The 18,818-nt window shown below is 37.4% G+C and overlaps 2 protein-coding genes across 3 annotated transcripts; both read left to right on the forward strand.

Annotated features, from left to right (window-relative positions):
• Positions 1-5,532: 5,532 nt before the first annotated feature.
• Positions 5,533-11,266, forward strand: LOC112188970. Of its 2 annotated transcripts, none has more exons than XM_024328210.2 (5): positions 5,533-6,909; positions 6,996-7,460; positions 7,565-8,608; positions 9,434-9,620; positions 9,943-11,266. In XM_024328210.2, exons 1-5 carry the CDS (start codon positions 5,815-5,817, stop codon positions 10,911-10,913), a joined length of 3,762 nt encoding a protein of 1,253 aa, XP_024183978.1. In that variant the 5' UTR covers positions 5,533-5,814; the 3' UTR covers positions 10,914-11,266. The 2 variants fall into 2 exon arrangements, with proteins under 2 accessions (XP_024183978.1, XP_024183979.1); XM_024328211.2 differs by having other exon boundaries at positions 9,437-9,620.
• Positions 11,267-11,821: 555 nt separating this feature from the next.
• On the forward strand, positions 11,822-15,484 carry LOC112190689 (ras-related protein Rab7). The gene is made up of 7 exons (XM_024330156.2): positions 11,822-12,019; positions 12,268-12,294; positions 12,391-12,490; positions 13,214-13,360; positions 13,448-13,528; positions 13,624-13,769; positions 15,172-15,484. Exons 1-7 carry the CDS (start codon positions 11,967-11,969, stop codon positions 15,239-15,241), a joined length of 624 nt encoding a protein of 207 aa, XP_024185924.1. The 5' UTR covers positions 11,822-11,966; the 3' UTR covers positions 15,242-15,484.
• Positions 15,485-18,818: the final 3,334 nt, after the last annotated feature.

Here is an 18,818-nt window from a genome sequence, read left to right on the forward strand (position 1 = left end):
GGAGTGCCTTGAGTGTTGTATTGGTGCACATCTTCATCAAAAAAATTTCATAAATTTTGTGTAGAAACTATTATTTTGACATCAACACTGTCCACCTCCTAGGCAATCGATATGTCCACAAGTGTGAAGATTTCATATTGTTTTCAACATTGTAGCGGTACCCAAATTTGGCTAGACCTGAGAGAGAGCATATATGCTGATATTTAACTTGCAAAAATCTACTTGTTGAAGTTTGAATTCAAGCAAAAAAAAGCTGTGTTTTGTCATTGAGAACGATTATTGAGCTTTTTCATCACTACTACAAATCTGGTCTACAACAGTAGACCAACTATTATTTTGCCACGCATAACACATTGGTGAGATAATTGATATTAATTATGTAACAATCAAATTTTTATATTAAAGATGTGTAACCAATGCCAGTATTAAGAGTACTACGTATCACAAATTCTTTTACCAAATATAAATACAAAATCATGTGGCGGATGGCACATCAACACTCTTTTTTACAAATCTTAATGACATGGATTCCTAAAAATAATTACAAAATACAATTATTTTCTTATAAATATTTTTTTAAAAATAGAAACCCTAATTCATTGGCCTCTATGAGTTTCTTCTAAAACCTTATTTGTAAGTTCTTTAATTATCACTTGAAATACAGGAATCTGACAAGATTAAAATCTCAAAATCCTTCTAGTATCAAATTCAGAAACAATGTTCCTTCAATTCGGTTGCGAGAGAGTATATCTAAATTAAGAGGAATTTGACCCCAAAATCACCTTGGAACTCGGAAGAATACCAGAAATTCCAGCATCATATATATGATTCTTTGAAGCCATGCAGCCCCATCTTGCAAGATTCTAAACTTATCTTACACAATTGAAAAGTTGGAACCCATCTAGGATCAAAGTTCAAAATATCTTAGTCGCAATAGCAAATGAATTATTGATGCATGGAATTAATCAGGTTACATATCACAGCAGCAATGGAATGCTTCTTTCTGGAAAAGTTCATTTATTTATCTTGAATTTATTTTCTATTTATCACTTTAGTTTTATTTTATTAGAAAGATAAACAAATAATGAATTCACTAAGGAAAAAACTCCATGTAATCAATGATGTGGCATGACAAGGATAAAGACATTCCCTAAAATATGTTGTTTAATGAAAAAAGTGTTACCACCATATGGTATAAACCATAAACCATAAGCCATATTTTAAAATTGTACGACTAATAATTATGTCCAACGGAAAAAAAACATGCAATGTTTTTTTTTTCAAATATACCAACGGCTAATTAACTGTCACTTTTAAATGTTATATAAAAACTCAAGTACTCAACACTATCACTATTTTCATAACTTCATTTTTCATTTCTCTTTGTTTAATCTCAGCTTTGTGTCCATTTTCAACCATGAGTAATTCTCAAATATCATCTTCCTCTTTGTTAGAAACAAATGGTGGGTATGAATGACTGTCAGAATATGGAGGATGATCCTGATTTCTGTTAATGGACCAGATTTTGATCCTGATCTGTGGTTATTGGTTTGTTTGGATTGAAAATTGATCCGTTGATCAATTAATGGTCCGAATCCATTAAACCCTTTATTTAACGGATCAAACATGAATTTATGTTGATCCAATCTGTTAATGATCCGATCCGTTCTTATAAAAAATTTTGTCAATACAATATTTTTTTTTACCTTAGTATTTTGTTCTAATGAGTATTTTGATTTTTTGTTTTTCGTCATCCACCACCAACCATAGTTCCATACATATTAGGGTTTTAGTTATAAACTAATTAAAAGAGATGGAAAAATCCTGAAATTGACCAACGTTTTACTGAGGTCCAAATTGGTGGTTAATTTCATTCATTAAAATTACCTCAATTTAAGGTGAGACAACTTAGGCAACCATGATCTTCTACCAAATGTGTCTCTCTTTTCCACATTTCTTCGCAATCACGGCAGAGCTTTTTGTTTCATTCTTCGGTTTCTTGAATAAGAGCTTTTAAGCCTCCAATATGAATCTCATAGTCTCCAATATGAATCTCTGTTTTCAAAATAAATGACTTCGGATTTAGATCGAGACTCTTAAGCTCAGTCTATTTACTGTATTAAATAATAGGGAAAATCGTCCAAACGGTGTCTGAATTTTTCCAGACTATTAATTTTCATACCTCTACTTTGAAAAATGTCAAAATGGTACATGAAGATTTTACCCCGACCCAATTTCCGTACCTAGCAATAGTAAAGTCGACAACTCCGTTAAATTTTGAAGGGTAATTTGGTAGTTCATGTATTCAGGAAAAGAAATAAAAATAGAAAAAAAAATGAAAACTGATTCCTTCTTTCTTCTTCTTCAAATTCCTACTTCGTCAAACCAAGGACCGCCCACCCATGGAGGTCCAATTCGCGTGGTGGAACAACGCCAACACCAAGAAATTCAACTAGCGCCGCCGCGCCCAGCAAGAAATCGAGGATGACGTCCGCGCACACAACCCGCTCATGTGGTTTGGGATCAGAATCAGATGCGGAGCTCCACAATGAACCTTTTACCTAGTTCTGGCTCTCAAGTTCCTCGAGCCACCCCAAAACTCCTCGTCTGGTTCATCCTCTTCGTCTCTGTCACTTGCGTTGTCTACACCCTCAAGCTCGTCTCCACTTCCACAGACTAGGGGCATCCAGATTTGACTAATGTACACATCCTCTTCATCAAGGTTCTAAAAATCGGTGCCTAGCCCCGCCTAGGAGCTAGGCGAAGCAATACCGTTCCAATTCTCCCCTAGTCGAGCCAGCTGAGCGCTGGGAATAAAGTCGGCCGCCTAGGCGGGGCTGGGCCTCTCTAGGCGGTTGGCGCCTAGGCACTTTCTCCCTTTCTGGGTTCAAAATCAAGAAGGAACGCCACTCCTCGATCAGTCGATTCTTAGACTCTCAGTCTCTCTCCGAGTCTCCGGCCAGCTCTCTAACTCACCTGCTCACCGGTAAATCAAATTTCTCTGGGTTTTTGTATTTCAATCGAATTTCTGGGTTTCAATCTCACAATTTCTAATTTTCTGGGTTTGATTTCTAGGTTCAAGGCTTCAAGGTCGGTGATTCTTCAACCACGAAACTTGGTGATTCACTGATTCTTCAAGCTCGATTTCTGGGAATTCTGGGTTCAAGGCTTGAAGCTCGGTTCAACCTCGAAACTTGGTGATTCTTCATGCTTGATTTCTGGGTTCAAACTTCAAACTCGGTGATTGACTGATTGTTGAAGCTCGATTTCTGGGTTTTGGATTCAGCAAGCTCGGTGATTTCTGGGTTTTGTGGTGAGTCATTGTCTCAACTCTCAAAGTATCAAACTGTGATTCTGTGAATGTTATAAATTGTGAATGTTAAGTTGCTGGGTATTGTATTGAACTGTGATGAACTGATAACCCGTGTTGTTGATGAGTAGTCAGAGTAGATGACTTATGGTTTCCGTTGTATTGTAACTCTTGTTGTCTTGTTCAGTTGTTGATGAGAATCATGAGTTTAAGTTTGATTGTTTGGACTGTTATGTTTTGGTCCTTTTGGACAGTTTCTGTGAGTCTGTGACAGGTTGTATACTTGAAGTGTTGTGTACTTGTATCAGTCAGATTAATTATGCTTTGTGGCTCTGTTATGGACTTTTTGAGTTTTTGGTAATCACTTGACAGGTTTCATTGTTTTGGACTTTTGGTAAACTTTATTGCATATATAGAAATGGTTGTTGAATGTTCAATGATATTTTTATTTAATCACTTTTATTTTTATTTATTTATTTACTATTTCAAACATTATAATATCTTTTATATTTTTATTTATATAATTATATGTTATAAAAATAAAATAAAAATAAAAAAACCGCCTAGTCCCCGCCTAGGCCCCTAGGCGCTAGTCGGGCGGAAGCCTAGGCGCTAGTCCCCGGCCTTCCGCCCGACTAGCGCTTAACGTTTTTTAGAACCTGGCTCTTCATACATTGAAGCACTGACCACATCATAAGGCGCCGGCGAGTCAATCCTAGTGGGATTTTGTGGGTTTGAAGAACCAAATTGATGCAGCTTGAAATTTTGGGTTTGAAGAACCAAATTGAACCCAAAACCCGACTCCACTGATCTTCAATGCTATGTTTTCATACTCACAATTCTGGGTTTGAAGAAACAAATTGATGCAGCTTGAAATTTTACTCATGTCCCAAGCTAGTTGTGGAGGATCGTGAAGATGTGTATGCATATGATGATCTTGAAGATTATTATCCCTGCGAGGATGAAGAGGATGACCTAGATGAAGCTTACTTCATCTCCCAAGGTCTCTTTTTTTTTTTTTTTCTTCTATATAATTTGATTGAGTTTCTAAGAAATGGGTAGTGATTAAATGTTTGATTATTGATTTGATTTTGTGGGTTTTGGTTGTATGGTGATAGGGAAGCTTTTGGTGGATGCAATGACACGGGGGAAGTCTGAGATTAGTAATGGGGCCAAGATCATGCTGACAGCAAACCCAAAAAATCTGGCAGAACCATTAGTGCCAAAATATGCAACTTCTCAATTTAATCTTCAATCAGAATTGCCCCATATGTTATTGAACAAAAAAAATCAAAAGATAAAAAGTGCAACAATGCCCAAGATCAAGGTGATAGGGTGCTTGGGAAGAAGAATGATGGTAGTAGATAAGGGCTTGTCCGGTAACGTTTTTAAAAATGATTTTTCAAAAATAGATTTTGAAAATGAAAACAAGAAAACAAGATTGGATTTTTGAGATCCGAAAATGTGTCCGGTAGCTTATTCCGAAAACAATTTTCAAAAACGAGAGAAGATGGTGACTAGAGATGAGAGAGAGACCTGAGAAGAAGATAGCGACGTGAGAATATGGAAGAAGAGAGCACGTTCTTTTTTTTCTTTGTTTTGGAAAATATATCTCCGTGTTTTCTAAAATATGAGAATGAAAAGGTGAAAACGTCTATTTGTCGTTTTCCTGTTTTACGAGCAAAATAAAAAAATATTTTCAAAAATCATTTTCCGCATTTTTGAAAACAGACCAACGAACGCATTTTCAAGCCATTTTCATTTTATAAAATGAAAAAGATGACTTGAAAACGTTACCGAACGCCACCTAAGATTGTGAGGTTGATGAAGGAAAGAGGCAGCTGATAGCTGCTATTCATTTTGAGAAAAGAAAAAAAATTGTATTTAATTTAATGAACATGTGGCAAACAATGATTGGTCTGCTTATGAAGCTTGTCTACGTATTGTCCACTAGGTAAAGGGTTGCTCCGCATATGATTAAAACCACAAGAAGTGTCAGATTTACCCCTAAAAATTTAATGGAATTGACGACTTTATTGTTGCTAGGTATGGAAATTGGATCAGGGTAAAATCTTCAGGTACCATCTTGATGTTTTTCAAAGTATAAGGTATGAAAATTAATAGTATGAAAAAATTCAGACACTATTTGGATGATTTTGTCTAAATAATATTGGATTAAACTATGATACCAAAGGGGTACTCCCATGGGGAAAGGTTTCCTTTGACCAATTACTCAATTAGATAAACAACGAAGCAATTGAAGGTTAAATACTTAAATGACAGAGCGCCAAAACAATTTGAAATTGAAAAACCTGAACTTATTCTACATATACAACAGACAAATCACTGGCCTTGCTCATAATTACTCACTATATCTTGATTTGTCTGTCAGATTATCTCCCTCACAGACGGGTGCTCCTCTCTCTCTCTCTCTTGTATCTGTATATCCCAAACCCGAAGGCAACGGTTTCATATTTTGAAAACAGACACTTACCGCCGTCGTCATGGAGAAGCGGCTCCGCTCCTCTCTCCAATCCTCCGCCGAAGAGTTTCTGACCTCCGCCACCAAGCTCAGCCTCAAATCCTCAAAGCCCTCTCTCAAAACCCTAATCCACAAAATCAAACCCTCCTCCGACCTCTCCTCCTCTCTCCCCATCTCTCTCTCCCACTCCATTTCCGACGCCATCCGCTCCTTCCAGACCCTTCTTCTGCAACCCAACCCCAACCCTAACCCTAGATCCCCTCGCTCTCCCCCCACCAAGCGCCCCCGCAGGTCCAGCCGGAGCTCCAAGACCCGACCCGACCGCGAACCCGAACCAGACCTCCATCCGGACCCGAATCCTGAGGAGGATAAGCATCAACTGCTCTCGAAGCTTCAGATTCTCGCCTGTATAGCGCAACTATGCGCTGGGCATCCGGCGAAGGCGTTCCCGCCGTTGGATTTGTTGCCGGGAGTTCAAGCGCTTCACGACAATCTGATAATTCTGGAGTCGGACTCGGCGCTGGTATCGGCGATTGCGAGCTTGTGCGAGCAGTGGTGGAAGGAGGAGTTGCCGGGCCGGGAATCGCTGATTTCTCAGTCCCTCCCTTTCTTGCTCTCGAGATCTCTCACTCTGAACAAGAAGGCAGACATCCACAGAGTCTACGCCCTCCGCGAGGCGTTCACCTGCTTCGATTTCGAGGACGAGAGCATTGAGGACTTGAAGCTGTTGCTAATCCGGTGCGTGATTTCGCCACTGTTTCTGAAAACAGAGGAGGGGAGGAAGTTTCTGGCGTTTCTGTTTGGGTTGAGTTCGCAGCTGTTGAAGGAGGTTTTGGCTGTGATCAAGTCTCAGATTCCGTTTGGAAGGAAGTCGATGCTGGAGGCCTACGGTGACGTTTTGTTCCGGGCTTGGAAAGTGGCAGAGGGGGAGCTGAGGAGTGAGATTGAGAACGGGTTCTTGCAGGTTTTGATTGAGGGTGCTATACACGCCACCTCTGGAGCATTTGCTGCATCTATTAGAAGGGTTTTGGGAGGGTTTATAAACCAGAGGACCACTGCTGGTGTCGAGAAGCTTCTTTTCCAGCTCTCCGAGCCTGTCATATTTCGCTCTTTGCAGGTAGCTTTTTTGTTAACAGGTTTAATTTGTGGTATCAGAGACTGTACTTTTGGTATGTATTTTGAATGGTTGGTTTGTTATGGTAGGTTGCGAATTCTAATGTTCGTCAAAATGCGCTGCATTTACTTTTGGACTTGTTCCCTCTTGAAGATCCTGATTCGACTAAAGAGGTTAAGGATTCATTGCTTGATAAGCAGTTCTTTTTATTGGGGAAATTACTTGTAGATGATTGTCCAGAGGTGAGAGTGGTTGCAGTGGAAGGTTCTTGTCGTATTCTTCATCTGTTTTGGGAAGTAATCCCTTCGCCTACCATCACAAAGTTAGTTACTAGAATTTTTGATGATATGTCACATGATACAAGTCATGAGGTTAGGCTTTCCACACTGAATGGCACTATGTATTTGTTTGGCAATCCTCTATGTCATCAATTTCTCAATGTGCTTCTACCCAGATTGGGGCATTTGATGATGGACAATGTCCTATCAATAAGAGTTGCCATGGTAGATCTCCTCCTTCTCATAAGGGATATTCAAAACTTCCAGTTCCATAAGGTACAAAGCACTCTCAGAATTATGCTTCGTATAAGTGCTTTTGTTACATTTGATGCCTTCCTTAGTATCTGTTAGTTTGTTTACCTTGTTCCATCTTTCAACAGGTAGTGAAGTTAGATGTACTATTATCTACCCTTGAAAATGATCAACCTCAAGTTGCTCAGAAAATTACAAGGTTGCTTATGCCATCATACTTTCCCTCAAAAGAAACTGTTGAAACAGCATGCAATCGTTGTACTACACTTGTAAAAAGGTCTCCGATGGCTGGAGCAAGGTTTTGTGAATTTGCTGCTTCCCAAGGGGCATCTCTTAAGTCTCTGATGGAACTTGTTAGGGTAATGATTACTTTGGTCCTTCCACCTAATAATCTGGATGAACAACAAGTTGAGGGTTTACTTACTTCTTCTTCCAACCTTTGCAATACCCTAGCTGGTGATCCAGTTTTCAAGAAGGAGCTTAAAGAATTCTTTGATGGTGAAAAGTTGAAGTACTTGATTGCTGCCGCACCTACCGGGCCTGCTCAGTCTTGTGTATTCAACATTGTTTCAACTGTCTCTCCTGATGATGTGGCTGGACTTCTTGATGAATGTATGCATCTGGTGACTAATTGTAGTGGTTTATCCAAAAATGTGGAGAAGCAATCTGAAGTGAGGTCTGCTCACAATTTGTTGCTGTCTTGTGATGCGATTGATGGTATGCTGGAAGCTCTAACAGCACTTCTGCAGAAATCAGCCTATCGTTGCCATATTAAATATGGCAGTGAAATTAAGAACTTAAGTGTTTTCTCTGCGAAAAGAAAGAAATCAAAGTCCTCTGGCAAAATTTCAGCTCGACAGAAACATGTTAGTGGAAAAAAAGTCACCAGTTTTGAGGACGATTATTCAGTCGCGGCAGGAATAGCCTGGCAAATCAGGGACTTGCTTGTATCTGTCAATACTCAGAAGGCTATATTGGGATCTCAAATTCTAGAATCTTTACTAATATGTCTAAAGGTCATTTCTGAGGTCAGCATTGTGCAGTGCATGGATTATGAATATGTGGACACATTTCCTGTTTCAGCATATACAGCTCTTGCGCTGCATTTGTCGCTTCAAAATGTCTCTTCCAATAAGAATGACGGGACCGATTCATCAGGGTCTACGTTGGAGGTAAGTGCCTTATCTCTCAGCAGTGATTCTGTTCATCTTTTAATGGTTCAACATATCTAATCTAGAGTTTCTCTCACATGTATTACTGTCTCACCTTTGGTTCATGTGCTCTTTTGTAGTCATTTTCTTCACATTAAGTTCTTTTGAAATTCCATGCTGTTCATTGTCTTAATTATGTTTTATCTTATTTGAAATAGTTTTTGCATTCATCTTGTTAATCTTCACACAGCCATGATTAGAATTTTGGAAGATCAATTCCTCAATTGTGAAATGATGGTAACTTAACAGAATTGAATGGATTTTTTTTTTCTTGCATAAATTCAAGGTGTTGATCTTCTCAAATGTATTGAGTTTTGTGAGACTTCTGGCAGAATTTTACAAATTATAGGGCATAGACAAACAAATAAGACCCTGCACATATTGTGTTGATGCTCATTGAAAGCTGTTCAACATTGAGAAAACTACGTCAAACTCATTCATATCATTCACCTTGCGTTGCAAGAGATTATTTTGACTTGTCTAGTACAAATATGTTGTGGCTCTTCTTTCTAGTAATTTTCTCATTCAAGTTTCTTGCTGCACCAGTCATTTATTTTGTATTTTGTGTTTGTGAACTGATTCTGATATATGTTCAATTCTGACTTCTGAGTTTGATTTGGGGATATGCTCATGTACTATATACATTTACTGGTCTCACATACCTGATATTCATACTAGGTCTTGTCTTCCATCTTGTTGTAATTTCTGAAGAGCATTGCTTTAAAAACAAAGTAATCCATCTGCCATGACTCACTTCTAAAGTTCTGCTTTTGTTTTCTTTTTCAGCAGACCGAGTTGGAACAGGCATTGGATCATGTGCTTAATTGTACAGAGAAGCTATGTGGAATAGGCGATTCTGGACAGTCTAGCAGAGTTTATTCAGAATCTAAGCATGCTAGTGATAAGTCTGCGAGTCGTCGTGAAAAAAGGCACAGAGAACCTCAAACACATGCCTCCATTGCAAGTGATAGTGGTAAGTAATTAGAGCACAAATTACATATGCGAGATCACTGAAGTTGAATGTTGAATTAGCTTTCAGTCTTCAATGATTGAGTAGGCACTATCTATGTTCATTCGACATGATCTTCTGCGCTATTACACATTGCATAGCTTGATATTTATTTGTTCAAGGTTACAGTCTTTTTTCTTGGATATCATTTGAAATTAAACAATGAGTGTGCAAAGCATAACCACTTTTTCTATGATAAATATATATAATTGCTTCACACAAGTAGTGTTTAATATAAGCTTCTGACTTCCTCATGATTGAACAATATAATTAACAATTTATGCAGGAAATGTATATACTGAACCAAAGAAGTTGGCGAACAAGGTGAAGATGCTTACTGCAGTCCAAAGGTTCATGGTTGATGCTGCTACAATAGGTTTTGCTCCTCAAACTCTGGAACGGTGCTTAAGATCCACATCAGGTTATATACGATGTGTCATATCTACTTTGGAGCAACAACCTCGTGAGCAAATTGATTTTGAGGAGGAAGATTTGAAGGATGTAGTTCTCTGCTTGAAAAGCTCCTCCACCTATGCAGCAAAGTTACTTAATCTAGCTCTTAAAGATGCTACTGAAGCTTCACCACCTCCAGCAGAAGCTTCTGATCTTGCCAACGATATGCTTGATTTAATTATCTCGATTGAATTATACTTGGGCTCAACCTATGCTGGACATGTGGTGGCAGCAGTGAAGCCTTGGGTTCCTGACTTGATTTTGGCATTAGGATCTGGGCACATTATGAAACAGATTATAGGAGAAGAGTGTCAAACGAGTCCAGCTGATCGCATCAGAGTCCACTTTCCATCATGGCTCTTAATTTTAGCCAAGACTGAGCTCTCTGAAGCTAGTGAAGTCCGGCCAGAAGATGATGGAGACTCTGAACCTAAGGAGTTTCCTGCTTTCAAAAAACTTCTTACAATGATTGTCAAATTGTTAAAAGAAAATCTCAGCATGCAGGGTGTGTTAGGGGCAATCTTCATGATCGGCGCTACAGTAGGGCTGGAAAAGAAAAATTTTGGGCTGGTTTTTGGACTTCTGCGGTTTGTATGCCTGAAGATATTCAAGCATGATGATAGAGAATGGGGTGATTTGATGTTGGCATTTCTGCAAGATATCTACCCTCAGATAGAGAGAGAAATTGAGGAAGAGTGTGATGAAGATGGAAGGGAAACACTGGAAAAAGCCAAGGACTTGCTGGAACCTATTTGGTTGTATCATCTGCATGAAACTGGGAGGGTCTCTATGATGGAGGAGTAGACGGAGAACATGAGGGTGACATGTAAAGAAAGTTAGAATATGTGAATATGATTTCCTCTGCATTCCTAGCTTCTTATGTATATGTTATGTTATGGATTGAAAAAAATCTGTGGCCATAAATCCGAGATTGGTGCCCCTGCACATGCCCTATTGATCATTTTGTGCCACCTATGGTGATGGGGAGGAGTACAGATTGTGAAAGTAGGTGTTGACCTTTTCATTTCCTCCCATTTCTCGTTTATATTTTTATTTTTTTTAGCCACCTCAGTCCTCATATACTCATTTTCATCTGCGGATGGTATGGATTCCATTACAAATGTAATTATGCATAGACTAAGAAAAAAATTCGTTTAGTCGTTGTGTTTTGATTTTTTTGGGCAGGAAGAACGAAAAGAAGAAGAAAAGACATGAATTTCTTATAACAAAAACCAATTACAACTTAAAACTCCCACAACACTCGTTTAAGTTGGCCTGAAGGTGGTGCAGGTTGTGTGGTCGCATAGAACCTCAGACTTCTAGAATCCATCTACATATCATTCATAGTATTAAAATGTCGAAATTAAGTGCGTAACACAGTTAGTTTGTAAAAGTGCTTCATTTCATTTTGTCACTTTGTTGTGTGGTTCAAAACTTCTACGTCCCTTTTGGATAAACTTGTTGAAAGTGCATAATTCCAACCATAACAAATGACTTGCGGAACAACAACTTTTGCTAAAGGTACCAGCAACAAAATTCAACATTGTCTTCTCTGTCAAGCACCGAATAATTGATTTTCCAAGCAATAGTTATTTTGACTAAAAGGCATGGGTACTTTTGGGATATCAGATACTCTCCGTTCTGTTCCAGTGGAAGCATGTCCAGGCTGTCGCACTTCAATTGGTACAAAAAAAACTAAACAGTTAGCGCTCCGGTCTCAAAATACCAGCTCTAAGAATATTCCTCTCTCTCTCTCTCTCTCTCTCTCTCTGAAACTTTCAAATCCAAAATTTCGAAAAAGCTCCCAAATCTTTGTCCGCGAAACCCTAATTTCAATTCCTCAAAGGCTTCGGATCCATGGCTTCTCGCAGACGCATGCTTCTAAAGGTCATTATCCTCGGCGACAGCGGGTCAGTTTGCTTTAAACAACATCAATTACAGTTCGCTTCTTTTTATTTCATTCTCAAATTTCGCCTTCTTAGGAATTCGTTATGGAATTTAGATGAAAAGAAAAGGAAATGTTATGAATCTCTGGTCTAGATTTCATGCAATTGAAAACTGACCTCTGCTTGTAATTGATGCGAGGGCCTTGATCATATCTTTTTGTTGAAATCGGAAATGCGTTGCGTGCTGATATCTGCTTTGTTTTGTTTGGCAGGGTGGGGAAGACATCGCTTATGAATCAGTGCGTTCCGAAATGTAGATCATGGATTTTGTAGTGATTTGTTTCTGTTTCTTGATTTGTTAATTCATTGTGTGTTTTTTCTTTTCTCAATTTTAGGTATGTGAATCGTAAGTTTAGTAATCAGTACAAGGCGACAATCGGAGCGGATTTTCTGACCAAGGAGGTTCAGTTTGAAGATAGGTTGTTCACATTGCAGGTGAGACAGAGCTCTCAGCATTCATTTATTTTATTGTTTGAATAGATCAAGTGAATATTTCAGCTATAGTGATCGTACTGTGTACTTGTTCGCTGTTTGGTTGGTTTAGCTGTCATTAAATCCTTATTAAGACATAGGGACCTGCCAAATGTGGTTTAGTTATACTTTAATGGTCTAAGGGGATGACACATTTCAAGTTTTGATGCAAACTTGAGTTTTCCTTTTTTTTTTTTAAGATCAAGGTTGTTTTCAAGATTGGGGGAATTGTGGGGTTCCCATACTCATGAGAATACTTTCCACTATCCATTTCTTTGTCATTGATGTTAAAAGGGAAAGACTGACTTAAATACATCACCTAATTAAAAGAAGTTTGCTTCGAAAGAGAACAGAAAAATTAATTGGGACGCAAATTCTGCCCTTTCCATTAGTTCTGGAAACTATTTGTTCCATATACAACCTTGTATATTAGAAAAGATAAATTCTACATATAATGCTCCCTTGTAGTATTGACATCCTAGCTAGCAGATTCAGTAAGTAATGTGAAGTGACATGAAGAACAAGTCTTGAATTGTTTCCCTTGTTTTCTGATAACTTTGTACTTGGAAAATGATGCTTGATTGCAGAAATTGAGTTTAACTGTAACAGAAATTTCATCTGACAGAGAAATTTTAAGTACTTTCACTTGCAGATTAGAAGGTTAACACATTTTTCTCCTTATTACAGATTTGGGATACTGCTGGACAAGAAAGGTTTCAAAGTCTTGGTGTGGCTTTCTATCGTGGTGCAGATTGTTGTGTGCTTGTGTATGATGTGAATGTCATGAAATCATTTGATAATCTTAACAACTGGAGAGAAGAATTTCTGATTCAGGTAATTACCAATAGATCAACTTCCTAGATACTCTAAAAATGATAATGAAACATTTCTGAAGTTTTGTGCTGTGGATCTGATGTTTAGGCCAGTCCATCCGATCCCGAGAACTTTCCATTCGTTGTGTTGGGGAACAAGATTGATGTTGATGGTGGAAATAGTCGAGTGGTAAGTCATCCAAGTATGTTGGATTTGTTTTGTTGTTCTAGGGATGTATATGCATATGCTCTTTTTGTCATATGGTTCTGCTTTGTTGGTTGTAGGTTTCTGAAAAGAAAGCGAAGGCTTGGTGTGCTTCCAAGGGAAACATACCATACTTTGAGACTTCTGCAAAAGAAGGCTTTAATGTGGATGATGCCTTCCAATGTATAGCGAAAAACGCACTGAAGAATGAACCTGAAGAAGAAATGTAAGTTTTTATGTTGCTGAATGTCATTTTTTTTGTGCTCCCTCCCTTCCCCACTCCCCCCTCAGCATTTAATTTAGTTCCTCTTCAGTTAGTTGAACAGATAGTTTACACAAACTCTAGGATTTTCATATTATATTTATAAAACTAATTGTTCACTGGTTCGCCATGAATGAAGAGTAGAGATTATTAACCCACATTTTTCTTTGAATTTACACTACCTTTAGATCAATCATTCGGTAGTTGACTATTATATTCTTTGTCTATGGGGGCCCAGGGAATAGTTCTGATTATAGCACTGGTATTGGAAGCTAATAACCTTCACAAAGTTTCACAGTGCTATTAGACTTTACACCAAAATTATGTCTTGAAAAATTAGTGCAGAATGGTTTGGTTTTGATTTCACAGCTATTTGAAAAGAGCCAGAAGCCTTTTCAATAGGAGAAACACTGGTTTACACCAAAAAGCATGTCTTGAAATTTTTTTTTCCAGAATAGTTTGGTTTTGATTTGACAGCTATTTGAAAAGAACCAAAAACCTTTCCAATAGGAGAAACACTAGTTACACCAAAATGCCATAGTAAACACTAGTTGACACCAAAAACACTAGTTTGGTATTGATTTCATAGCTATTTGAAAAGAACCTGAAGCCTTTCCAATAGGAGAAACACTAGTTTACACCAAAAGGCATGTCTTGAAAGATTTGTGCAGAATAGTTTGGTTTTGATTTCACAGCTATTTGAAAAGAACCAAAAACCTTTTCAATAGGAGAAACACTAGTTTACACCAAAATGCATGTCTTGAATAATTAGTGCAGAATAGTTTGCTTTTGATGCCACAGCTATTGTAAAAGAACAGGAAGCCTTTCCAATAGAAACACTTGTGTTGGATACCATGTCACTGTGTTGACATTGTGGGCCTAACCACTCAAAGAATGTCACTTTTTAAAAATAAAACGATGCTTATCATTTTCAATGCACAATATTCATTGGAAAACCTTACTATTTCATCGTATAAATTAATAGTGGCTTCTGTTGAGTTGTTAGGCCCACGACCCACCTCATCGACATGATGACATGGTATGTTCTAGACTAGTGTCTTGTACTAGGGACTGAGCTGTGTGTCAAAAATGAAAGGTGGGTTGTGCCTTCATTTTTGTTGACTAATATTAGTAGAAAGTAGTTGTTACGATTTTGCTTTGTGTTGTCTATTCTCTTCGCAAAAGTTTCTTCATTAGTGTCGATATTGCAACAATCTTAGTAATAAAGGAACCTTCTGTTGTTTTCAAGCACTTGACTTTGTATACTTGATAAACTTGTTGTAAGCTTTTCTTCCATTAATATGAATACCAAATTCTCATGGATAGTTAGTACTGACTTATGCTTTTTGTTTGTCAATGACGAAAGATACCTTCCTGACACAATCGATGTTGCCGGTGGAGGGAGGCAGCAAAGATCTACTGGTTGTGAATGTTGAAAGACTGGATGAATGGGCTTGTTCCTGTGGATTGCAGATTCCAATTATTACCAGTGACATTTGGTGATTTAAAAAGTCAGTAATCTAAAACAGGCATGACATAGGGAGGATACAATTTAAATTCTATTTGTATTATAAGTGGATGGTAAAAGTCAATTTGTTTATTCTGTGTTGATACTGTTTATATTTAATTATTGTCCTTTGCCTTTGAATATTTACTATAGCTGTTTCAGTTCAACTTAATACGTTCCGAGTTGATTGATTGCTTTGGCAGGACAATCTTCATAAAAAAGTTCAGGAGGCCTTTGTATGAGATATATCCATGTGTGTTTTGGTTCAAAGTGTACTTGAATGTTGTGAATGAAGGTTATTCAACATGGTTGGACATCCTATTGAAGAATACCACTCTCATGTATGTCAGAAATAAAATTAATAGATATACCCAACTTAGAACTCCCAAACCAAATAAGAACTACTAGGGTCTTAGAAATTGTTTTTGCTTAACTGGATGGAGGTTGGTATTCTAAAACTGGTCAAAAAGGAATCTTCCAAATTTTTCAGCAGCACCGGTGCCAGCTTTTGCTTCATTTACGCTTTTTGTTCCTGACGATTGCAATTTGTTCTTTAAAATTTGGTTTTCTGATTCTACTTGTGCGAGTTTTGTTTCCAGTGCCTTCCTTCGAGCATCAGCATCGGCTTTTGCAGATTCTAGTTGTTTGAGTTTTGTTCTCGATGACTGTAACTGGTTCTTTAGAGCCTTAGTGGTTGCTTGACTTGCTTCTTCATATTCTACTTGCTTGAGTAGTAACTAGTCCTTCAAGCTTTGGATTTCTTTCCTGAAGGCTTCTGCAGATCCTAGTTGCCTCCTTAGATCTAAATTCTTCGCTTCGGCTGTAGTAACATTCTTTGTCTTAGTCTCGAGTTCATATTCTTTACGTCTAAGACTGGTGCTGGATGATTGCAACTGGATATTTAAATCTTGCTTTTCCTTCCTTAGAGCAACAACTTTGGCTTCTGCAGCATTAGCTTCATTCCTCTTGGTTTCAAGTTCAAATTTTAGTTGCTGAAGTCTCGTGCCCGATGACTGCAACTGGTGGTTCAAAACTTGATTTGATTCAGATAGACGGTCATTCTCGAGGAGGCTCTTTTCAAGTTGCTTCCTTAGAGTAATGTGATTGGCTTCTGCAACTATAACATATTTCGTCCTAGTCTCCACTTCAGCCTCTAGCTCTTTGACTCTTGTGTTCAATGACTCCGACTGATTCTTTATAATTTGGTTTCTCTCCAGTAAAACATCATACTCGAGAAGAAGCTGATCAAGCTGTTTCTTCAGAGCGGTATTATTGGCTTTTGCAATACTAATGTCTCTCGTCTTGGTCTCGAGCTCAGATTCCAGTTGTTTGAGTCTGGTGCCCGATGACTCAAGTAAACGATCACGCTCAAGAACCAATTCTTCAGATTGCTTCCTCATGGAATTTGTCTTTGCTTCTGCAGAATTAACGTCTTTTGCCTTGGACTCAAGTTCAGCGTTTAGGTTCCTGATGTTCTGGCAAAGTCCATTCATCTTAAAACCAAGGGAGCAGTACAATCCTGCAAGCACGAAACTCACATGGGGTTAATAAACAGATAATCTGGAGACACATTACTAGATAGTCCAAGATAAAGAGAGATTGGCTGTTGCTTATTGCAGATAAATGTACGATTGTAGGATTTTAAAAGAGAAAAACTATGTTTCATCCTCAAAATTACAGCACTACTGAAACAGTGAATTGGAAGACACAAATTAAGGGGGGTGTATTGTATATGGAATTAGCGGAGCTTTTTAAGAAATCTATGGAATTTAAAAGTCTGGGTGTATTCAATATAGACTTTCAGCAGTCCATGAAAGTCTTGGAGTATTCGATTATGATTTTTAAAGACTTTCTTAATTCCACTAAAATCTAGGAGTATTCAATTAGGACTTTAAATGAATAAAAGTTCAGAGGTATTCAAAATTTCATTCATACTTATGGAATTAGAAAATCAAGGAAATCAAGGATAATCATGGACTTTGTAGTGTTAACTATACATACCAAATTCTAATAATTTTCTAGCCACCAGACCAAAGATTTGAAAACGTTTATCAAAGATTTTTTTATTTTATTTTTATTTTTTAAATCTATCAAAGTTTTCTCTCTGCGCGCAAAGAGGTTGGTTATCTATCATCTCTCTTTCTTGTTTCTTCTTATCTTTTCTCTAATCTTTCATGATATTAATATTTTTTGATACCCAACATGTTCATTGTAGTTGTACGTTGAATGTGATATATTTTTTTTTGTTCAATTGTGATACTTGGAACCCTAATAGTAATAAAAAATAATTTATGAAACCCTAAGATCCAAATATTGTGGTCTACCCTAAAACCTTGAATAGTGTTGCTATGAAATACTGGGTTTTGTCTTATTAATTATTTTCATAAATTTGAATTTATATCATGGTTCAAGGAAAGCTTGAACAATTGAATTTCGATTGATTGATATTATAGATCAAGACATTGATCAATATTTTTATGATATATGTTAATAGGTGAAACAAAATTGATGAGAATAATTAACTATAAACATCAAGTGATCTATATTGTATCTTTAAGTTGATTGGAAGATTAGAAATGAGAACAAACTAGCTAGACACAGTTATAATCATTCATTTGAGTCAATATCTACTACAAATACTTGACCATTGAAGAGGCAACAAGTTATTATTTTGTTTTGCATTTGGAGTGCATTGGTTGTGTTTTTTATTTATTTATTAGAAAATCTATAGAAGTCATTCATAATAAAGTATATAGATTTTCAAGAATCAATAAAAAGTCTATTGCTAAAATCTATGGTTTTAAGAAATCAATAGCAGTCTATCAACTTTTCAAAAAGTCTATCATTTAAAAAAAGTCTGCACAAATCCAAATACAATACTCCCCCTAAGTTACAATTTTATCTTTAGCTATTCTCTGTGAAAGCAAGCATGCAATATTGGCTTATAATATAGCATCTTCTTCTGACTAATTAAGGAGTATACGAATAACAGAAAAGCCCCTAAACCTAATTAAGGATGCATAGAAAAGATAAAGATTACCCATGAGAAGTGAATCAATAACAACTGTCCCAAACTTCATAGGCTTGAAGAAGATTGTGACTACGAACACGAAGTCCACCAAGTTGAGCAGCCTCGCTATGGCCATGTTCTCGAGGAGGTCTTGCTGTTCAACAGCATCACCCGAATCGAAGTTGACAAGAGGGTCAGAGAAAACAGCACCAGACAGTTCATTATCGTTGTGAAAGTTAAAATTAAGCTTCGCAAAGCAGAGACGAATTAAGGTAAAGCTATTAGGGTTTACTATGGTCAAGAACTTTGACTTATATATATTGGTTTATTTGACCCAGATTTACTTGACAGATAAGTAATCCGGAATTCCGCTAATTATTACAAAATTAAAGTCTGAAATTATTATGATCGATTTAACTTAATTTGAATGGAACAAAATATGGATTTGACACTAGAACTATCTATGGTAAACAATACGTACGTGGAGTACATATTT

The sequence above is a fragment of the Rosa chinensis genome, chromosome 2, assembly GCF_002994745.2.
Source record: "Rosa chinensis cultivar Old Blush chromosome 2, RchiOBHm-V2, whole genome shotgun sequence".
Taxonomy (NCBI): Eukaryota; Viridiplantae; Streptophyta; class Magnoliopsida; order Rosales; family Rosaceae; genus Rosa; species Rosa chinensis.